Consider the following 23,996-nt stretch of genomic DNA (forward strand, 5'->3'; position numbering starts at 1 on the left):
ATGAACCTTCCTTTCATGCACCGCCCCCCCTTCCAGTTGACTTCGAATGTACTGATCCCATGGCTCCGGTCGCTGGCCTTTCCTAAGCAAAGACAGAGCAAATGTTTTTTTTTTCAATGAATCTTTCATTAGTGAATGGTTAAATCCCCCCAACCCCCCCCCCCCCCCCCCCCCCACCCACACCTCTCCTCCATCCAAATTCTCCACACGTGCTACAACTTCTCAAACTCTGTCACCCGGAGAGATCTTCTTCCTCTGCTCAAGGAGTGTGTCAGCCAGCGTTGTCAAGGCTGACGTGTATTGGCTACACTCGGCTGCCGGCGGCCCTCGGCTGTGGTGTGGAATACGCCGTTGATAATCTTCATCACACACACGTCACAGTGTGAGGCGGCTTCGATTTCCTAAGCTCACTTGTCTTTTGACTCCTGGGAAAAAGTTGTTTTTTGCCAATTTTCTCAGGATGCCTTTTTTTTGGTACGGCTTTTGTATCGCATCTGTCGAAAATGTTAACTGCCAGCGTTTGCATGTGTGAGTGTGTGTGTTTATAAACACATCTAAGGCCTTACAACAAAGCACAACACAAATCCATGTTTACAGTTCTTACAAAAAAAAAATAGAATAGGTATATGACTTTTTTTTTTTTAATTCAAGCCTGTTTATTTGATGGCAATGATAAGACGCATTCAATCTGAAGCCGGACCCTGTTTTCTTTTCAAACCGCCGCCATTGTGCTACTGAATTGAAAAGTGATAAGAGAGCAAGTATAGAATATGCTGATGGACTTGTGTGCGAGGTCACGCGTTGCATGCCAATGAGAAAGGTAGATACTGGGAACTTAGGAGACACACACACGCGCGCACACACACACTCACACACACACACACACACGTGCAAACAATGCAATGCTGTGACACCAGCTCCTGTAGGAAGAGTGAGCACAAATAATTGAAAGTCAGCAGAGGAAACAGCCAAGCCAAGTAATAATAACGTTGGCGAGCCAAAGAGGAAATGAAAGAGGGGAGGGGGGGGCTTCATCTCGGGCACGAGCAGCATGGGACAGGTGGCTCGGTGGATGTCATTATGCTGACTGACAGGAGCTCCATTACTCAAGATGCATGGGTGCGAGGCCAAACATCCTGCAGACAAGAAATGCAACTGGGAGACTGAAAAGGCTTGCTTACTTAAAGGTTCAATTCATAACTTTGTGAGGGCAGGCAGGGGAGTCGCTATGACTTGACTTTCAACGGTGTGCAAAATGGAAGAGAGTTAAAAGGGAGACCTGTAAAAGTGGATCTTTGCTAATGCCCATTCGATTCAATTACATTCGATAGTCCTTTATTTGATGGGGGAATTCCAGTATAAAGTAGATCTCTCTCTTTTAAGAATATTAAAAAGAACAAAATGGAGAAAAACAACGGCGATGCTGTAAGGGCTGCTGGACATCCCAATAGGATGAATTCCGTTTTTGTTGTTGTTTTTTAAACAAATCGATACGATTGTTCTGTCCCCACATCGTCTGTTATGAGATGCTATTATAATAATAATCATACAATAATTGTTGACAAGAAATGTCCAAAATCTCTAGAGTATTTATTTGAAGTGGCAGAGAAGTGTTGTAAAAATCAGCATCTTGCTCTCTCTATACAAGCCATGCGACATCCTTTCACCTCAAGATGGAAAGCCTGGATGTTTGTTTAGACAATTTCTTTCGAGTGTCAGAGAAGTGTTGTAAAAAAAAAAAAAAAACGCATCTTACTTACTCTCTCTGTACAAGCCCTGCGACATCCTTTCACCTCAAGATTGAAAGCCCGGATGTTTTTTTGAGACCATTTCTTTCCAGTGAAAATAGTTCGGGTCGACATACTATGTATCCGAGTGAGCCTGACTCGTTCATAATGAACGGCTGTAATGTAATCGGTCCGCAAGGAGCTGGTCAGCCCAAGTTTGCTGAGGCAGCGCACCGTTTTATTCAACGAATCAGTCCAAAACAAAAATGAAATTGGAAGACGTAGCCACAGCTGGCAGCGGCAGCACAATTGTCTTCATCCCATTAAATCCTGATGCATAATATTTGACAAAATGCAAGGCTAGCCTAAGTATGGAATGCAGATGTCAATGTGTTACCAATGTCAATCCTTGACCGTCTTTGGAGGAAGCCATTTTCGATTGTGCATGAAGCCTTTTAAAGAGTGCCATCCATGCCTGACGACGTATTGCAAGCATGACATCAACACGCTGCAGCATCGACATGTGGCACCATCAAAGTGGAACAATTATCAACGCTAAGCCAGCTCGGATGAATCCGACGCTTTTACGGCCCAGCGGCATCAAAGGATTGAGCACGCCACAGGAAACAAGCACCTTTATCAATAGACTCTCATGTGGAAATGGCTGCTTTTCGATGAGCTAATTTTCGGAGCACTAGGTGCAAAGCTGACAGCGCGGTGTCAAAGGCTCTCCAGGCGCTCATTTTCACACCCCCGCTCCCAAAGTAGCGTGTGCTATTACTAGACGGCTGGGGAGGGAGGGCTGTGCGCGAGGACGGAATATAAATTCAAAAGTTTATCCACTTGATCTATAACCAGCGTGCCGTGCCGTGCCGTGCCGTGCCGTGCCGTGCCGTGCCGCAGCTCCTTGTTTTACCTGCAGGAAGTATTGACGCATTTGGGAACACAAATTCAAGGGCTGCTGGGAGATTTCCGTGAATGGGACGCAAAATGTTTTTCTGAAGAGTGGAACATACCTGTGCCATGTTACCACAGGGTCGGGCGATCCGGAGGTGATGCAAGTAAAGGTGACGGACTCCTGGTAGTCGGCGGTGGCGTTGAATGACTGTTGGGTAACGGACAGAACCGGGGGAACTGTGGACACAATGGGAAAAGAATCGCATCAGAAAAAGAAGGCTACCCAAAACTGTGCACAACTGGACACAAAAGTGCCAAATGTGCAATTTGCGATTGATCCTGCTGAGACGTGAGTCGATATTTCCAATTAACCTTCATTAACATTTTCTTCCAAATAAATGACGTTCCAACAAGCTATGATTTTCTTTTTTTTCTCAACTAAGAAGAAAGAAACGGATAAAAAACAGTCTCCCTGGAATAGATCATGAGAAAAATACTGAACAAATAGTGTGAAGGTGATATTAATTCCCCGGTTCTACTTTGTAGTGGCGAGTAAAACAAACAAGCCATCAAAAATAGAAACATCAACCTAAGAGTCGATGTGACGGTGTAGATCAGAGATTTGAACACGATTCTTAAATAGAAGAAAAATGCTTTCAAATAATGATTCAATTCAAATGTATTGCACACAAAAGTTTGATAATAAATGTACCTAAACATTAGCTAGCGATCTAACTAAAATGACAGATAGCTAGCTCGATAGACAGCTAGAGAGAGAGAGACAGAGAGAGAGAGAGAGAGAGAGACAGAGAGAGAGATACCAGTACCACTCTTTGAGAATCCCTGGCATAGACCACCGACACAATCATGCATTAAGCAGAGATCCGAGTGAGCTCACTCATCAAGTATCAAAAGCTTTCATGCTATACAAGCGCTCAAAGGAAAAATCAAACACTTTGAGTCGTCGCAATTTTGTGGTTGTGAGAAGCAAGCATCTGCTTGGTGTGATAACCATCGATTTCTAAGCCCATGGAGTTTTGCTCCCATGCGCTCCTGACTATTCCTTTGCAACATGCGACCTCGAGGACTCCTTGTTAACTGGCCACAGCGCTTCAAAAGAGCAAAGCGACGAGTTGGGCTAAAGTATGTGTGAATTGAAAGTGAAAGCAAATATGTGAAAACTAAGCGCAGAGCTGGTCGCATAGCAGCAAAAGCACACCGTCGTCGTTTGGTGGACTGAAGGCTTTTAAGGCTGTCACCAGAGCACTCAGGGGATGCTGGCTGGGACCTTGTCAAAACAAGCAGCGACAGCGGGTCCCATCGTGTGCACTTTGAAACGGAACACCAAATGGAACGTACACTCTGTGAAGACACCAAACATTCCACCCACAGGAAAGCTCATTCCAATATGGAGTTGATCCATATTTGCCACTCATAATAGCCACCAATCGTTCCACACTGCTTGTGCAGGTGGGATATTTGTGTCCAGTCATCTATCAAAACCTTCATGAGTCCAGGAGCAGTTGTTGACCTTTTGCTTAATCCTTGCTTGTCCAGGTCAATGTTTTGCACATGTTGCTCATGAACGTGTTCCCAAAACATAAACCAAGACAATTCCATTTGTTTGTCTTGACAGCTGAAAAGAATGAAAGGACTACAAGTGAGTGGGCAACCTAATGTCTGGGGAGGATAGAGGGGACGTCAGGAAGATGACATATTTTGCTTGGAAGAAAATGACATCTTCCATCATTACTGGACACCATTTTACAATTTGCACATCAAGTAAGCACATCTTTGTGTGTGTGCTGCGTGCATGTATGCGGGTCTATAGGCACATTCTGTTGAATTATGTTACTGCCGTCCGTCCGGCCGGCAGAACCGGAGCGGCCGGCCACCAGCCGGAGGCAGCGGCTCATCCATCCATCCATCCATCCATCCATCCATCCATCCATCCATCCATCCATCCATCCATCCATCCATCCATCCATCCATCCATCCATCCATCCATCCATCCATCCATCCATCCATCCATCCATCCATCCATCCATCCATCCATCCATCCATCCATCCATCCATCCATCCATCCATCCATCCATCCATCCATCCATCCATACTTTTGTATGAAATGCCTCACAAGAGAGTCGCACATTGCAGTTAAAGGAAACATAGAGGATGGCGGCCGAGACTTGTACAATTCCCTAGCACGCCTGCAATTAAGTCACAAGGTCAGCCAGCCAGCCAGCCAGCCAGCCAGCCAGCCAGCCAGCCAGCCAGCCAGCCAGCCAGCCAGCCAGCCAGCCAGCCAGCCAGCCAGCCAGCCAGCCATCCATCCACCCATCCAGCTGTCATCCATCGGCATCCATCCATCCACCCAACTCACCCACCCACCCATCCAGCTGTCATCCATCCATCCACCCAACTCACCCACCCACCCATCCAGCTGTCATCCATCCATCCACCCAACTCACCCACCCATCCATCCACCCATCCATCCATCCATCCATCCATCCATCCATCCATCCATCCATCCATCCATCCATCCATCCATCCATCCATCCATCCATCCATCCATCCATCCATCCATCCATCCATCCATCCATCCATCCATCCATCCATCCATCCACCCACCCATCCATCCATCCATCCATCCATCCATCCATCCATCCATCCATCCATCCATGGCATTTTCACATTCTGGCACCAAAATTGCGCTGACTGATGTTGTTGGCCAGCAGGATCATTTCCCAATCTTATTAAAGCGTCTCAAATGTGCACTTCATGGCAAAGACCGAAACTAGCGATGAGCTTCTAACAATCGAACAATCGCTGCTTGGGAGGAACTTGCCTCAACAAATCCCTTGATGAATGTCATATCTGAGCCGCGTTTTAGCCCATTCCTCTCCATTTTTAATGCAGTGGATGAAAGGCTTATTGCAGCTCTTCCGTGTGATTCCTTCCTGAGGTGTTCCGCCCGCAGCCTATTAGCTGTGTTGCCCTCAGGTTGATTGACCCCCGCCTCATCAAAACACCAACCCCCTGCGGTCCTCTGGAGACCAGCAGCTACGGCGGCCCGCCCCGCCCCGCCCGCTGCCGCCATGTTTGCTGAATTTCCATGTCAGAAAAACCGTACTCTTATCAACAGAGGTCTGAATATTTATGACACCAAATGGAAGGAGAAAAGTATACCGGAAGCAGCTTCCGTCCTGCTCTTATTACGCATGACTGGTTCTGGCAATGCGTGTTGACACGGTGCTGAAGTAGTCGAAAGTGACACTTTCTCCGGCTCACTGTCGACGAAACAGCACGACCGCGTGTTGCTACAAGCCAAATTGAAGCGCGAGTAGGACGGACGGACGGACGCATGCTTGAGGTTCAGACAGAGTTCACGCCACCATTTTAACACCGCACAGATCAAAGTGGTACAAGAAGATACATTGGGCAAAAAAAAAATCTCATCAAAGTTTAAAAACAGATCGCACTTGTTTTTACATTTCCACTTGACTCCCCTTGAAATGCCTTCAGGTGCTATCATGTCAAAGAGATTGATTTGAAAAGCCACTTTGATCCCAATGTCGGGAGGATAGCCAATAGCGGCGGAGCTACAGTGCTCATTCCTCTTCCACCTTCCTCCTGGGCTCTTCAGACAAAAGCATGTTTCTTTGCTCATTCCTCTTCCACCTTCCTCCTGGGCTCTTCAGACAAAAGCATGCTTCTTTTCCCCCCGCTTCCACCTTTGTTTATTATACGCCCCCCAGCAGCAGCGGCGGTGGCGGCAGCAGCAGCGGCAGCAGCATCCGCAGCTGATTGCTAAAAGTGCTTAATGTAGCCGAGCCTCCGAGCCATCCGCTCGATCTCCAGCTGATTGTATACAGTCATGGCCATGCAGCACTTCTCCATAGAAATTGACTCTGCTGTTTCAGGTTGCTGTCATTTTCATAGGGATTTTTTTTCCACACAAAGGGAATGAAAAGAGAAAAATAATCAAATAAAAGTGGCTCCTGTTGATTTCTGAAAATACACTGCATATCTCAAACTGTGGATTTTTGTTGCCTTGATTTCAATTAACCTACTAAGTGGAGGCTGGAGTTGCCCATTTGTCTCATCTCTCACGAATTGAACATAAAACAAAACATGCTTTGTGTTTAAACTAGTCACTGTTAGTTTGGATATGTGCTCAACAGAAGTGCCGCAAGTCCAAAAAGAGGCAGTTGCTATCATACGGCATATTGCTGTCATTTATCGTTGTGCACCAATATCAACATACAGCAATGTTTGAGTTCAAATTGAACCGACTAAAGTAAATATATTACATTGATTCAAACGGTAGAACCAACATTCACACGGAAGACCGACCGCACTCGTTTCGACCCTTAAAGTCTCACAAATACTCGAGCACTTCAAAAAGGCCAACTGCCACAAACAATCACATCATCTTCCCGGACGGAACTCTTTTCAAAGGTCTGAGAACTTTGAGCGATTGCAATATACAAAACGTTGAGCTGCACAATAGCAACAATAAATCTGCAATCTGACCGATTCCTATAGCATTGAAGTATTTTCCTTTGAAACTAAAAGTCTGCTTTATTGTCAATTTCTTCACATGCCAAGACACACAAAGAGATCGAAATGACGTTTCCCACGATCCCACGGTGACGAGACATAGTACACGACATACATACATACATACAAGCAAACAACACAAAATAAAAACAAGAAGGCACAAACAATGAAGAGCGATGAACAAATAGAAAAGTAACATTAAAAATATATCTGGAATCTCACTCTTAAGCAATTTTCAACATATTCAATCGGTTGTGTCAAATTTGGACCATATTTGAACATTTGAGGTTTCTGACCGACATCAAGCAACGGCAAGCACATTGCTCGCTTGAAAGTGAAGTTGGTTAAACCATCGGCCGTTACAGAATCAATTTGGTCTCAGCCCAACACTGCGATTGTTGCAACCATGTCGCAAATCAATGAGCAAGCTTCGCCTCGTATAAGTAAAACCCAACACAGCTTTTTTTTTTGGGGGGGGGTGGCGGCTCAAGGGACAATTTGATATTACTACATGAGGCACAGACAGGAACGGAGCAGCTCAACCATTACAAGACAGGAATGGTCTAAGATGAATACAAATTAGGAAATCAAAATTCCATCCTTCTTCTTTTTTTGGAAACCTCCAAGCCCTTTTTGACATTTCCAATCGCATGAAAGCAATAACAGGAGACTCGGGATGGAAACAGAACCGTTGCGAAACGCTACGTCGTTGACATTCATCCAACTCACCGTTGACCACCACGGCGATATCCACATAGTCGATCTCGCCGCGAGCCTCCACGCTGGCCTCGCAGCGGTACACTCCCTCGTCCGCTTTGGTCACGCGCTGGATCTGCAGGCTGTTGTTTGTCAGCACTTTGAACCTGCCTGAACCGGGGAAAAAAACAAAACAAAACATTTTCAAAAACAAGGGAGGGAAAAAAATCGACAGACAAGAGAAGCATGTTTATGAAAATGACAAAAGATTGTCAGTCAATCTTTGGCAGATCAAATGGACACGGATTCTTTCTTTCTTTCTTTCTTTCTTCTTATGGGCCTCATTTCAACTTACTGTGGCGTTCCTCAGTGATCTCCCTCCCCTGGTAGGACCACACGACCTGCGGCACCGGCGAGCTGATGACATCACAGACCACCTCCGCCGTATCACCGTAGCGGAATTCCTGCGGCGACTGGATGTCTCGAAAAGTCAGCCTCTCTGCGAGATCAAACAAGATTGGCGACTTTTTTTCCCAAGTGGCAACGCTCATTACACAGTCAACTATTTACTTATTGTGCAAAAGGTTGCTTTGTTTTCAGTCCAAAAAAATACCAGGAGATTGTAAAAAGGATGCTAATGGTACTCTGGATAGAAGTAGCTGGATCTTCATTTTGGACACTTGTGTGGTTGATGTGTGCTTTTCCACTCACTAAAATGAAACGCAAGCTAATCCCATTACTGCTGACTTTGTCGGCCAAAATTACAAAATAAATGGAAAGTGCAAGTGCACTGCCGATCACGGCGGATGTTGACATACCGTACAGCATTTTTTTTTGGGGATATTTCTTGAGGGGCGCGGGGCTTGTAGACACTAAAATCGCTCGACTTCAACCCCTGGCATTGTGACAAATCTGAGATGCTTGGACACCAGGTCCTCCAAGACTCGGACTGGGAAAAAAAGCGATTTATAGCATATGGAGGGGATTACTCGATTAATTGATGGAATAATGGATTGTAAAAAGATTCAGCCGTGTGTTGACACCTTGAGGCAACCACCTGCAAATGGCCCCCAAGTTGCATTTGGAAGCCGCGCATGCATCAAGCAATGCTCCCCTATCGGTCTTGTCCATTAACAGGCTACATCATTAGCATTTTGCAGCTTGATTGATGTCAAGCTGCTTTCCCATCCGCCTGCCTGCATGGCTGGCTGCGTGCGTGGCTGGCTGCCTGCGTGGCTGGCTGCCAGCGCACGTGTCTGCACTGTCATTAACTTCAAGCCGCCGCCGCCGCCACAGCGCGTATTTGTCATTCATTCGGCTGCTTTCTTATGATTTATCTCTTGCTGTTCTTCCTCTTATTTGCTGCTTGCGCTGCTGTCGAGGGCTCAAAGGCTCATTCCTTTCTGCTTGCGTCAGGGAAACAAACGAGCAAGCAACGGTGTGCCGGCCGGCCGGCCGGCGGCCGCACACAGACACGACGCATCTATTGGGTTGTTGGGCTCATGGCAGGATCTGTTGCCTTACAAATTAGCTTACACGTTAGCTCACAGGTAGCGGCTTATGCAGCAATAATGTAACTCCATCTCTTTTTCTTTCTTCTGGATGCAGGTGCCAGTTCGGGGCGGCAAGATTCGAGGCAGCCGTCCGTCCGTCCGTCATGGTGTTGTTGTCAGATCCTCATGACAGGATGTTGACACCTTTCCAATGAATTTCATGTCAGACACTGAATAGGCTCCTGGCTGGCCCGTTGCCTGAGGGGTCTTTTGCTGAGGCTTCAGGTAGACTTTCATGTCGACGTGCGCTGAGGGCTGGAGCGACTGATGGTTGGTTGCTATGGAAACGATGGTTTTTAGGAGCAAACAGCGGCAGGTGAAATTGAGGCTGCGATGTCCCCGGCGACGGCTCATTGAAAGTGGATCAAAAAAGGTGACCATGCATTAAGATCAGAGTATCAGTGTGTCTGTGTGGGGAGTGTTGGTTAAGGTGAGTTTTCTTTTTCTTAATGTATATCTTTGCCAATACAGGCGCCGAGTATATCAAGTAAGGTAAGCATGAAGTGATGTTCTCAGTAGGTTTGCGATATCGGACTTATCTCACTTTATTTCTTTTCTGGTAGTGATATGTTACAAATATAGCATTGACAAAAACCACTGGCTGATATGTTCTGGCATAATCCAAATTTGATGATTAACAAAAAAAAAACGTTTCTTTTCAGCACATGGAACTAAAATGTAAATAAGTAAAAAAACAAAAAAGGTTGTGATGAATTTCATCAATTGGTTGCCCAAAGCAAAACCTTCGGAATTTTAGGTGCATTTTTGTCATATTCTACTAAAATATGGATTTGGACTGAATTCAACACCGTTTTTTTTTTTTTTCAGTGCGTAGGACAGACGCCCGCCTCCTTAAATAACAGCAATTACAATCAACAGTTCAAAAAAGAATCAGAGGACATTTTGGTGAGAAAATAGTGGGGTTGGGAGATTATGGAAAAAATAATAATAATCACAGTTCTTTTGATGATCAAAATCACAATGACTAAAAAATGTTTGGAGATCATAGTATTTATTGACCTGTCAATGCATAGTGCCTACATGGTCATTCATCCAATGTCCTTTCATCCTTGTCCATTGGACATCTTGAGCACTGTGTTCTTTTTGTCAAGCACAAAATGACCTTGTAAAGCCTTTTGTATTTGAGTTCTGCTGTGGCCACTTTTATTGCATTGCATCTTTGCACACATTCAAAACCGCAAGTAAGCATCCCCTTTATTTCTATACTGTTTTTATTTGCTTTTGCTTTTCACAAGTCTCGGGACGGACGTCTTGGGCTAACCTCTGGAAGATTTTGTGGAAATGGGTGCTAGCACAACAAGAATTCGATAAGCTTACTTGGCCATCACAAAAGGCAACCGGTGACTTACAGTACATGAAACATAGACGCTATCACGCTTGAGACCAATCCCACTACAACGTGCTCCAACAAAACCACAACTTTGTCAGACTAGACAGAGGTGGCCTCCCTGCCTGCCTGCCTGCCTGCCTGCCTGCCCGCCGCCAATAAAGAAAGGCAGGGCCAATTCTGAGTTCGTTTTAACGATCCCATCCTCACAATGGAATTGTCTGTAAATACTGAACAACACTCCCCCCCTTCCTTTGTGCCTCATAACATTCGGTTTTTCCTTGCTGGGTCAGCAAGGAAGGCTGGCCTCAGTGGCATATCCCTCATTATGCCTGGCAGGATCAGAGTCCCATGGCGTGGCTCCAAGTCATTAGACTTTAATTACAAGACAAAGAGGGAACATAGACACACATAATCCTACACATGGACATAAAACGGTTTCTGAATCACCCAAATATGCAGATTCATTGAGCTGCGACATGATTATTAGCTCGCGTCGCACGCTCTGAGCAGTAAATAGAGTTTGGTGTGTCGAGCTTACGGTAAATCTCCAGCACCACTGATGCCTCTGCCATGCGACCACTGGCTTCAGTGGCCTGGCAGCGGTAGATGCCGGCGTCCTCCACAATGGCGTTGTAGATGATGAGCCGGGATCGCGAGGCCTCCGTGTGCAACGCCATTCGCTTGGAGGCCACGATGCGCTCGCCCTGAGGATTGTACCACTCCAGCCTCACCGGCTCGCCAATGGCTGCAAAAAAGCAAAAGTCAGAACGGTGTCAAGATTGCTACAAGATGATTATTAGACAGCGACCATTCTACTGTATATCCTTCGTCCAACTGGCGGAAGTAACATACAAGGCATTGGTTGAATCCATGTCACATGGTTTCTGGATCCCAAATTGTTTCCAATTCCGCCATTGCCTTGCATTAGCCTCGAACACTTTGGGGTCTTTTTTTGTTCTCCTGGTGGCGGATGCTAATAGAAGAAGGTGGTGGTGGTGGTCATGCGCCACACGTTCTATATTTGCCAATGGCCAAATGATAGTAGAAGAAGAAATGATAGCAGAAGAAATACTCCCGGTGGGTTACATGCTAGCTTGCTCATTTAGCATGCTACTTGCGCCGCAAAAAGAATGGACTACTTACAGCAGTTTAGGTTGAGTCAAACTTGACTAATAATACCAAATTGAGTTAATGCCACTCTGGTTCGATGAAAACAGGCTAAAAATGTCCACAATTAACAATTGATACAATTCCATTGCGCTCCCTCATCCGTTGATCTCAATGAGATAATGCCTTGGAGTGTGCGCTTCGCTCGCAGCTCATGAATCCCAATTGCAAAAGCTTCTCAAATGATTTTGCTCAGCTCGCAATATTCCTGCTGATCTGTCGCGCTACACCTGTTAGCATCCTATCACGTCTCGCACCCGACGTGACAGGTGGTGAATATGTTGAAATTGACACCACATGCATGATGGCATTTCATTCGCAGATAATGCGACAAGACAGAGATGTGTGGCGGCGTACCGCGTTCTGTATCACGCCATTCCGAGCGAGCGCCTCGCAACTTGTGGAAAACCCTGCCAGACATCTCTTCAAATCTGCATAAGCTCTGCCATTATTACTGATTGGCTTTCATTCACAGCGCAGTACCTACCCTGACAGCTGACAGTTACGTAGCTGATGAAGCAAGCCTACAGCTAGACCCTGCCAACAACAATTTATAGAAAATATTATTTTAATTACAAGCAGGACATGAGGAAAACCTGTACTATTTGACTCCCATGCTGAGATCTAAAGCAGCCTTACATAAAAAGACAAAATCTCACACACAGATCATCAAGGCAAGGCCGATTTACTCCATCTAAAAGCACAATAAATTCACCAACAATTTAAAAGCAAAAGAAAGAAAAGACTGTATGCTCATGATCCTTTTTAAAAAGCAAAATCTTAAAGTCCATTTGAGTTAAAAAAAAAAATGGCTGACTTCATTCAGAGCCACTTTTTCAAGCATCTTTGTTTCAAGGCAAATGTTTCAGATCATTTTCTTTCATTCAGAACCACTTTTTCAAGCATCTTTGTTTTCTCTCATTGTTCGCTTAACAACCATTTATTTATGTGTACTTCTGCAGTCCCATGTTAAATCCTGGTTCAGTTCTTCCAAAGCACAGGCAAACAAACATGGCGGGCGCCACCTGTGATGTGTTTGAGCAGCTGACGCTTGTTTTGGCGTGATGCCACTGCGCTAATTGGAGAGGTTACATCATGTCAGTTGAACTACCTGCCTCCCTCCATATCTGTCACGCTGAGCCGCTCGCTTGGCTGGACCCGCTTGTTTTACATCGCATAAATGCTCTTTAGTGTCAGCCAGCCAAGCGCAATGATTTGATTTGATGATTGGCGCCTCTTCTTCTCTGGTAGCCATTTTTTCTATTTGAAATCATTACCCACTCAGATCGAACTTTTATCAGTGTGTCCATTTTTTTCCCCCTTCTGTCCCGCTGCTGTCCATGCAGGAGAGATGGAAGGAAAGTTGATGTTGGCTTGTCACCATCGTCACCTTTGTGCTTGTTTGGCCAGGAAATCATTTTTCTGTTTGCTTTTAAGCACGACTGAGGATTTCAATTCTTCACGTTCTGTGCTACTCGCTTTTTAGCTGTGAGTTTTGGTTTCTACCAGTTCTATTTGTTTTATTCCTGTCTCGTATGGTTAACCTTTTGTCACGCCACTTTTTCTTATTTGCATTTCACTCATGCTTGCATTGACTTCTTGTTTAAATCCTGTAAAACCTTTTCAACTGTCTTTGCTTTGGAATACACCGTCAGCATTTCTCCGCAGTTTTTTTATTTTTTTACATTGGTCAAACTGTTTGGCCCCTAGACGTGCGGCACGCAGGCCCACCGGTGTGTGGACACGCCCTGGTGCCCACGAACCAGCCCCCAACTATGGGTTAAATAGTACCACTGCCCAGTGGGCTCCTCGGGAGAGGAATGGGCTAAGGGAGTCAACCCCGACAGAAAATCAATTTCCCTTTGGGTTAGCGTCAGGAAGGGCATCCGGCTGTAAAAAGTTTTGCTCCAAAAATTCTCAGTATGGCTAGAGACGGCCATATCGAGAACCCAGTCCAACCCAGCGGCGCCTGGAAAGCGGACTTTAAAACGATGATGATGGTCAAACTGATTTCTGCTCATACGCACTTGCAAAAATGCCAAAAATATTTGGATTATGTACGAATTCCAGTCTGGATTAATTGAACGTATTGCTCTCTGCTTTTTCGAATACGTTGTTTAGAATTTGATAGAATAGAATAGATCTTTATTGTCATTGTCACACATGTACATGATGATTGGAATTAGTCCTTAGGACATGCCAATGTTATGCAAGCAAGCCCATAAAAGCCTCCAACATTACATTCGGGGTAAAGACTGTTTGTGTAAGTGCCTATGGCCTCCAGTTGGCAACATTGCATTTAAATACAGTGAGGCCGAGGATGAGTGAGCGAGCGAGCCGAGCGAGCTAGACAGCCTGCGGTGTCAAGAAGAGCTTCTTATCGCACACATCCAACGCTCTTTTCAGGCTACGCTTGTTTGTGAGCTGGCTGGGCTGGCAGAAGTGAAGAGGCAAACAGCGGGAGGTGGCTTGGACCTGCCAGCGCTGGACTCTCTTGATGACCATTTAGAAGGGGAACAATGAGGGAGGGCGGGGGGAGACACCCGGCGGGGTCGAAATGTCACTCACCATATGGGGAGCATGGAGCTGCTGTTTACTGTCATTAAAAGAACAAACAGACCCCCCACTGTGCCGATACAACCGGTCTCCAAACATATGATGCATGGAAACGCACACGCGCGCACACGCGCACACGCGCACACGCGCACACGCGCACACGCGCACACGCGCACACGCGCACACGCGCACACGCACACACGCACACACGCACACACGCACACACGCACACACGCACACACGCACACACACGCACACACACGCACACACACGCACACACACGCACACACACGCACACACACGCACACACACGCACACACACGCACACACACGCACACACACGCACACACACGCACACACACGCACACACACGCACACACACGCACACACACACACACACACACACACACACACACACACACACACACACACACACACACACATACACACACACATACACACACACATACACACACACATACACACACATACACACACATACACACACATACACACACATACACACACACACACACACACACACACACACACACACACAGCAGCGGCGTTTTCTACCTGTGCAGATGAAGAACTTGGACTCTCCAACACTTAACTCCACCTTGCTCAAAGAAATGGAAACCTGCAGGATAGCTGTGACAAACAGACAGAGGAAAGAAGAGGGGGGGGGGGGCAGAAATACTTAGTTACGGCTGAGCTGATCATATGTTGTGTAACAGTTTAACGCATTTGCCGAACGATTTCCGGGAATGCAAACATTCAAGGGTTTTCGAGTCATCCATTAGCCTTCTAACACAATGGACCACACTAGAAGGACGGTTACTGGAAATGGGCGGGCCTTTCTACACCTATGTAGATATTGCATTCAAAAACAGATGTTTGCAGCTAGAATCGTCATTTACCACATTCATATTGGATAGAGTGTATTCCTAGTTTAATGTCATCCGTCCGTTCATCTGTCCGTCTGTCCATCCATCTATCCGCATTGAAAAATAGTAATTTTAGAAATACAGACATTTTGAACAGGAGTGTAAATGAAGTCGCAAATAGACCGGTATCACTGCCAATTTCTTGGGATGGAAAAAAAGCCCAAAACCTTGTGATGCTGCTGAGTTGATGAGAATGACAACACAAATAGAGAGCTTATCAATGTCAGGGCATAAGAGAGTTGAGTGAACAAACATCCATTCACCAGAGTGAGACAGAAAGCTTGCCGTTGGAGGCAGCGCTCTCGCATCTGGCCAAAATGCAGCAAAAAATGGAAGAACGGTTTACATGGCAACAGCCAGGATGAGCTGCGAGTCACTCTTGATTATAGCTGTGTTCCCCCCACCACCTTTTTTTTTGCAAGCGGTAATACGCTCACGGTGAATAATACTCAAGTGGTGATTAACTAGCTCTCTTCATCATAGCCGAAAGCAAAGTGACTCTAGGAATGACCATGATATACAGCTGCCAACAAACAGGGGGCAGTAGAGGGACAGCAAGCACAAAAGACGCTGTATTGTATGTACAAAGAAGATAAATGAGTGTTGAGATTAGCGGAAGTTATCAATGCTATTACTTGTCAAAAGACTTGGTTTGCTTAAACGACAACCTTGAGATGCTTGAATAAGACAAAGACAGCCTTTGTGGGACTGACTGACTGCGTGCAGCCGGTCGGTACAAGCTTCTTTGCCGACGCAATGCATTTTGGGAGGTTTCCTTCAACTGGGTTAATAGACTATTCCGGTAAGGTAAAAAAATAAAAAATAAAAAAGGGAACAAACGCTGAGCTTGTGTACAACACAGTGGTCAACAATGTGCATTATTAAGAGACTAACGATCAATGAAGAAAAACCGAATCCCCCACATTTCATCCGAGTTCCTGAAAAAGTCGTGTCCATGATCATCTTTCAAGCTATCATGGCCGTGCATCAAACATACTCTCACCAAGATTATTCTTTGACTACATTGTGCTGGATGAGCTGACCCCGCTGAGTACGACAGCTCCTAGTGGAGCCGATTAAAGCTGCTCGACGCTCTGTTGCCCTTCACAGAGCCCAGCGTGCAGTCAGTCAGTCAGTCAGTCAGCAGTCTGAGCAACCGACGTTGCCCTCCATCAAAGACAATCATTGCAGGAGGGAGGGAGAGAGGGAATTACAAGCGATGGATGCACGCAATAGGAAACTAGATTTCCGAAGACTGGCCTGATAAAATGTCATGTTTGCAAAAACTTACATACTGATTGTCTGATTGAAGAAAAAAAAAGTATATATATATATGTAATAAAATAAAAATAAGAATTAAAAATGGACCACACTTATATTAGATAATCGTATCCAATCGAGGGTAAAGCCACAAGCATGTTCTCAACACAAACAAAGACACCCTACCAAAAGTCAAGCAAATATCTCTCTCGTTTTTTTTGAAGAGTGAAGGAAAAAGCAGGCCGGTGGCGATGCTCCCTCCCCTCGAAGATTTCATTGTTATCAACTCTCTTTTTATGTTGGAATTTGTGGCTCATCACAGCAGCTGAGTGTGCAATTCATGCAGTCGGTTAATTAATGAAATGAGCCTGGAGGTCTGAGTCTATGAAAGTTCATCATCCTGCCAGGCGTCTGGAGTGGGAATGAAACTTTTTTTATTTTTCCTGTTTAATTTGTTGAATTACTGAAATGAAAACCCTACGAGCGTTGTTAGTTACAATAAATGCGGCAATATTTTGAGTCACCGCCTAATTGATTTCGACTGTTTGCTTTCACTGCGATGACACTGTTCTCATCGCGCGGCTTTTATCATCATTACGGAGCAAATATTTTCCTCATCGGGAGCGTCAAACTCTCACTAATGCGCAGAAACAAAGACGAGAGAAGAAGAAAGGAGGCAGAGACGCTACCGACAAACATCCTGGCGGAGATATGAACAGAAATATTCCAATGAAAAGAGCAAGAAATGGAATGAAGATGATCAAGCACGTCGGAGTAAATGTGACATTTTGCATAAGTAGCTCTTTCGACTTCCAATGTCAGCTGTCACTTCTGCTTTTGTTTGGTCTAAGCTTAATTAACCCAGCAACCATCAACTCCTTTTGTTTTATGTCTTATTTTCTTTGATTTCACACAAATCAAAACAGGAACAAAGTGTGCTAGCACCCTAACCTTGAAGTTATTGTCACGTTAGGAAGCGGCGAGATAATGACAGTTATTGTCCCAAAAGACCCTTCTGTCAAAAATGTAAACAATGGAATCAGCATCGTCGTGAAATCAACCGCCAGAATGGAAAGAATTGAGGTCAGCGATTGCTCGCCGAATGAACTTCTAGATGTTGAAGGAATCGGGAGCCAATGTGAGGACAAGCACTTTTCACCCCGTGGAAGACGCGCACACAATTCCTCCATCGCAAAATTCCTCGGCCAGCTTGAGCGGAGCGCCGCATCAGAAAAATCCCATTTGCTTGGATGTTGTGTTCATATTTATGGAAAGCCGAGAAGCCCGGAGCCCGCAGGTGCACAATAATGCTTTGGTCCCAAATTGAGAATCCATTTGTTTTTGGTCTGCCTTGCCTTGTTCTTCTGGCAATCCCACTGTACCTAATCTAATAGTTCTTTTTCCTATCTCTGCTCCATGTTTCTCAGCAGCGTTTTATTTTCTCACCCGCATGTGGCCTACATTGGTCATTAGCGAGGGCTTTAGCTCATATGTTCAAGAATTCTTTTACCATCACGGGACTGATACCTTCAAACTGCCAAAAAAGAATGGCAAACAAAAAAACACCAAACTGTGAATTGCATGTCTCGGGACGATTACCTTTCCCATTGATGTTTGTCTTTTTAATGGAAAAGGAGATGGGAGGCCTGACAGACTGGTAAAAAACAACACAGTTGGCTACAAATAATAATAATAAAAAAAAGAAAAAAAATCCAACGGGGCAGGGGCTACTTCCCGCCATTCACACAAACATCGATTTTACCCAGCAACCACGGTGGGAGGAGGAGGTGGCGTGGACTGACTGAGAAGATAGATTCAGTAATAAAAGCAAAAGGGCTTCCAGGCAGGATCTGCTAATCCGACATGTGCAACAATCCATTTTTCAAGACAAACGTATTGAATCCAACATCAAAGCCTGCAGCGCTCGCTCGCGCCAATGCAAATTGCAGAGCAACCTAAAGTGCTCGCTAATAGAGCCGACGGAACGGGCTGTAGCTTCTCCGGGGGTCGTCCACCATGACGACCTTCTGAAGCAAGTCAGCGCTCACGATAACTCTGTGTGTTTGCTTCTTCTGTTGGTTGACAAAAGACTACACAAAGTAATAACCTATAGGTTTGCTGTCTCCAGGCACAAGAGTCACAAAACTCTTCTTATATCCGCCGGGACCAAGCGTGTTGTTTTTAGTAGCAGGCTACTCAGACTCACTTTGACAATTGCGCTATGACAAGAGTCCCCCAGTACACTTGTAAAAACAGAGGTTGACTTCTTGGAAGCACGAGAGCGCAACATTGTGTTTGTATTTCCGAGCAGCAAATGCAAATGTACACATTTCCATCTGAGTGCGCAAAAAGAGTTCTCTTTCTGCTGGCCACCCCCATTTTGCGGGCTGAAAAGAACACAAGAGGCCGACGGGTTACGACGATCTGCTCGTATCCTGCCAGTGGCGATGGCATCGCCGTTATCTAATGCCCGCAGACTCGTTCAGGTACAAAGAGGAGGTTCGCGGTTGTCGTCCAGCCTGGAGAAAAGAGGCTCTGAGGTGAAAGGAGCAAACGTCCGGCCGGGTCTGGCTTGCGAGCAAGAAGTCACAGCTAAGCCGGCTCGTAATTGGGAAGGTACATCCCGTGATAAAAGCAGAGTCAGGGCTGTTAAGTGGTCAGCAGGTCAAATTGAATTAGTCCTACTTCCTCTGGAACCTTCGAACAACGGGCCTCATTCACTAAGATGGAATCAACGCATGAGAGGGAATCAGAATTCGTTCTAAATGTTGAGCTCATGCCCACGCACTGCAGCCTGCATCAACTCCATGTGTTATTCCCTTAAAAAAAAAAAAATCATTTGATGCATATGAGGCGAGGTGTTTTTCTTTCACAACTTTTGCACACTTTCACCTAGTTTCTAAAAATCGGTATCATCAGATACAGAAATACAGAAAGTGAGAACAGGTCATTATTAATCATTCAAATGATTTCTAAAATGAAAAAGTGGCACAAAACACAGGCAAACAAATATACTGCTAAAAACAAAGTTCAAAACAGTTCAACCCTATACTGGTACCTTAACCTTCGAGTGCTTTTTTTTTTTTTTGGTCTTGACTTGAGAACATCTTTTTTAAAAAAAAAACGACCCGTACAACATGCTGACAGCGAGCAGCAGTTTGTCATCTTTAAAAAAAAAAAAAAAGCCAAGTGCTAGCTTCAAGTTGGTTATTGCCACTCCCAGTTGGAAGTTTTCTGTAAACTAAATATGAAATAGATTTACACATTGTGCTTTTTAAAAAAACACATATGCCATCGAAAGCAGATGGGCTAACTATAGGCATCATTGTTGCAGTGCCGTTTTCATTCCGGCAAGACCTATTGGAATTAAAAATGGGACAACAAAAGGTGTATACAGACAATACGTATATCCCAACTCAAAGGCATACTGTATCCTTGGCAAAAAATGAGAAACATGACTATTGTGCAGTTGTAATGGCCTTCTCCATTTCTATAAATGAGCCGCGTCATGAATTCATCATGCGGCATAAACCATTGAATTCACGATATTCCATCACTGCGTGTTTTTGTCGACTACAATACACTAGCGTTCATATTCATTGTGGTTATGAACGGATGTTCTTTGGTTTCTTTCAATGGGAAAATATGACGACGGGTGAAAGAGCGTAAAAATGGATGCCAGCATTCGATGTGTTTGAGTCATGATTTAAGGACTTACAATGCCACACATGTAAAATGACTTTTTTTTTCTGAATCCATCTGTTGGCTTGTTTGCAGGCGGTTCCTGGGGGACAGATGGGTGGTGCCATTGGCATTTCCAGAGGGGGTGGGTGAGTGAATGGCTTGATTGATGCTATTGGGAAAATGGCGGAATGTAACTTTTCAAGCCACTGCAATGCAACCCATTGGGATGATGAGTGAAAATCTCCGTATTTGATCCACTTCGCAAATGTGTTGATTCATTCCCCGTTGAGTCAATGAATCCTTCTTTCATCCGCCCGCCCGTCTTTGGCTTCATTGTGTCATGATATGCCACGAGTAGCTCTTTACTTTCTATTTGGAATGACATCATGTGTCTCTTGCTCACCCTCTCTCTGACAGAAGCCGCCACCACCAACTGTCGCCGTGACTCGGCCAACCAACTCGGCTGCCGGATGGACGCCAGCATTGGGTGCCATAACACGCCAGCGGAACTATCCCTCAATGAGCTCTTTCTTTCCTCGGACATATCCAAAACGGTCGCAAATTATGGCCGCATGAAGGATACAAATCAAAGCACACAGCACATTTGTTTTGTTCACTTTCTACATTTGCGTCTGGTCGGCAAAAGCAATTGTTTTCGTTGATGGAGATTTATGATGACTGAATAATTTACAGACAAATTACATGTGTGAAAGATTGGTGCAATACAAGCACGATTGGATATGAAAATGCTGCTGGACATTGCCCTGGAATTTTCAAAATATGGATTTTTCTCTGTCTATTTGCATGCATGACAACGCTGCTGCACTTGGAAGTTGTTTGCCAACCTGTGCTCATAAATCACGTATCAAAGCATGCGCCTCGGTGGCTGACGCTTGTAATTAACGGGCCGAGAGATGGGCAATTTTCAAGCGACGCTACGTGCGTATTAATCCAGCAGAGTGCATCAGAATTTTGCTGGAAGCAAAGGAGGAGGCATCTGTCACTGTGCTCACATGCCAATTCTCATGCATGTGCTGATGGATGACAGCAGTGCGTGTGTGGGTGTGTGTGTGTGTGTGTGTGTGTACGTGCGTGCGTGTGTGCGCACTGCCAACAGACGTAACTTTGATGTTGTCAAAGGGAAGCATTTTTGTTCTTCTTGGCATGCGCATGCACAGTATACATCATTACGTACACCCCCCCCCCACAAGGGCTCTTATGCACTACATGTGTCAATTGTAGCATCCTTATTTTGCTGGCTGGAAAAAAAATACGGCGTGCAGTTCTCCACCCACCGCTGCAAACGTGTTGAATAACAATGACAAGACTCAGACAGGAAGCAGTATTGTCTTCACAACTTTTGATGCAGCTTTTGTTTTGGAGCTCATTAGACTGCGCCGGTGTGCCGAATGGAATGTAAAAAAAAAAAAAATCCAAGCACGCAAACAGCACGCACGAGCGTTGATATCTCCGAGTTGTATAATTGTTACTGCTGCAACTCAACAGACCCAGTTTTACAATTAGCATTTGTTCATTATTTAACTGGGGAACAGCTGGCTAATTGGCAAATGAAATGCTTTCAATAACGTTCACATGAGAAGCCGAATTTGATGAAGCTGAATAGAGTACGGGAAGGAATGATTCGATGGCAAATGCCTGGAAAAGGAGAACTTGAAGACTAAAGCGTCAGCCGAGTCTGTTGTTGTTGTTTTTGTCATCCATGTTGCTATTTGGTGAGCATGCAACTGAGAGTCCACACAAACGCGCTCCTTTACAGTCCGGCTCTGCAAAGTCACCAAGTAGACAAAAAGGCGAATAAAAGCCAGCCCAGGTAGTTGTTGTAATAGAATGCTAAAAGCAAGTGACTCGTGTCGAAATTAGAAAGGAAGGACAGAGTGTAAAACCGCCCCACTTTCCATTTCCGTCTCTGCTCGTATGACTTAATGAGCAACTCCCGGGCCATTTACTGCCGTTTGTCTGATCCTGTTCAAGCATATTAAACTTTGATATACGTATATGTTTGTGGCTCTTCCCCACAGAGGGACAGCTTTCATTTCATTTGCAGCCCCGATGACTCATCCGTGTGAGTCTTTCAATGGGTACCTAGTGCCATCTCAAACATCCATTTAGCCCTGTTTTGGGGAAAATGGTGACTTGTGAGCCGCCACCAAAGGGACATGTCGGCACGGTGGGCGGGAATGGACAATGTCAAGTAGGAGATAAGTGTTTCATTCAAGTCTGTCCTGGAGCTGACGGACGGGCCAATGGTCACATTTTGGCATTTTGCTGCTGCTGCAGCAAAAAATAAATAAATAAATAAATAAATAAATACTGAAATAATATACTCTAATGGTGAATGCAAACAATGAAGTCGGTATTATACACGGTTGCTAAGATGATTTTTATTTGACCTTTTTGAATGTTTACCAGTGCGTAGACAATACCTGCATGCTACGCCTCATGCCCTCAATGCGGTACGAAGGTCAATTTCAAAAGAAAGCAAAGCCTACCAAATAATAGCCGAGGAATGCTCTTATTTGGAAGTTGTACCCGGAAGCGTGTTTCGTCGTAACATTGACAAACTGACTTGAACAACTCAACGGCGTCGTCAAATAACATTGAATCGCTGATTAAGGGCGCTAAAAACCAACAACTGACACCGGGGCAGCCTGTCGTACAAATAATCAAATAACATGTTAGTTTGACACCGTTTCATCGTGTGCAACTGACGTAAGTGTATCAATTAAGTCAATGGATCCCAGCAAATCAGGGTATTGTATTAAACATGGGTACAGAGAAAAAAAACGTTTGAAGGTTATCGACTTATTGTACAGCGGCGTGTATTATCCACGGGATTTTACGGTATGTGCTTCCCATTTATTTGGGAACACTGTTTCCAAAGCCCAGAGCAAAGTCTCTAAAGCATACTTGGATAAGGTTGGCAGAAAGAAAAAAAAAAGCTTGAAATCAACCCCACAAACATCAAACCCATTTAGGACGAGCTAGATAAAGAATGCAAGCCAGGCAGGCCCTAAAGAGCAACATCACCGCCGTCCTTCCTCAGAAGCTATCAAATGTATGGTTAGCAGTCGCTCGACATCAAAACAACGGTTATAAAAGGCAGCAAAAAATGTCAAGCTTTTCTGCTAAATGACACCGAGAGCCAAATTTGAGCGTTCTTTCCTTTCACTTCTCACTCGGTGTTAACGAGCTGCGGCTTCACCATCATTATCAATGCAGCCTGATTAATTATTCATACTAAGTGGGCCACATTTGCCTGCAGCTCTTCTTCCCTCACTTTTCTTTTTTGCTCTTTTTTTTTAATTGGGTTGTTTTAAGTTTGTGTAAACATGCATCCTGCAGGTGCATCTTGGCTGAATCCGAGCTGGTGTTTCTACACTGTTGCACATGAGCAATTCCCCCCCCGCCATCTTGCACGAAACATCCCTTCTATAGGGCACAAATAAGATTTTACGGGAAAAGGAACAGGATGAGGTACACACTAGCATTGCACAAAGCTTGCATGCAGCTGTAGTTGAAATGATGGGCAATTTTACATTTCGTACTGCCCTATAATATATAACAAGTATAGAAGTCA

The 23,996-nt window shown here is 44.9% G+C and overlaps 1 protein-coding gene across 2 annotated transcripts in view; it reads right to left on the bottom strand.

Annotated features, from left to right (window-relative positions):
- LOC119119696 (neural cell adhesion molecule 2-like) overlaps positions 1 to 23,996 on the bottom strand; it is a 98,711-nt gene that overhangs the window by 16,773 nt on the left and 57,942 nt on the right. For both annotated transcript variants that reach the window (XM_037246223.1, XM_037246222.1), the window contains exons 2-6: positions 15,084 to 15,158; positions 11,323 to 11,529; positions 8,236 to 8,379; positions 7,914 to 8,051; positions 2,744 to 2,861 (exon numbers count right to left, since the gene is read on the bottom strand). In XM_037246223.1, coding sequence (XP_037102118.1) covers positions 2,744 to 2,861; positions 7,914 to 8,051; positions 8,236 to 8,379; positions 11,323 to 11,529; positions 15,084 to 15,158 — 682 coding nt within the window. The remainder of the gene's footprint in view (positions 1 to 2,743; positions 2,862 to 7,913; positions 8,052 to 8,235; positions 8,380 to 11,322; positions 11,530 to 15,083; positions 15,159 to 23,996) is intronic.

Source organism: Syngnathus acus, chromosome 2 (assembly GCF_901709675.1).
Source record: "Syngnathus acus chromosome 2, fSynAcu1.2, whole genome shotgun sequence".
In the NCBI taxonomy this organism is placed as follows: domain Eukaryota; kingdom Metazoa; phylum Chordata; class Actinopteri; order Syngnathiformes; family Syngnathidae; genus Syngnathus; species Syngnathus acus.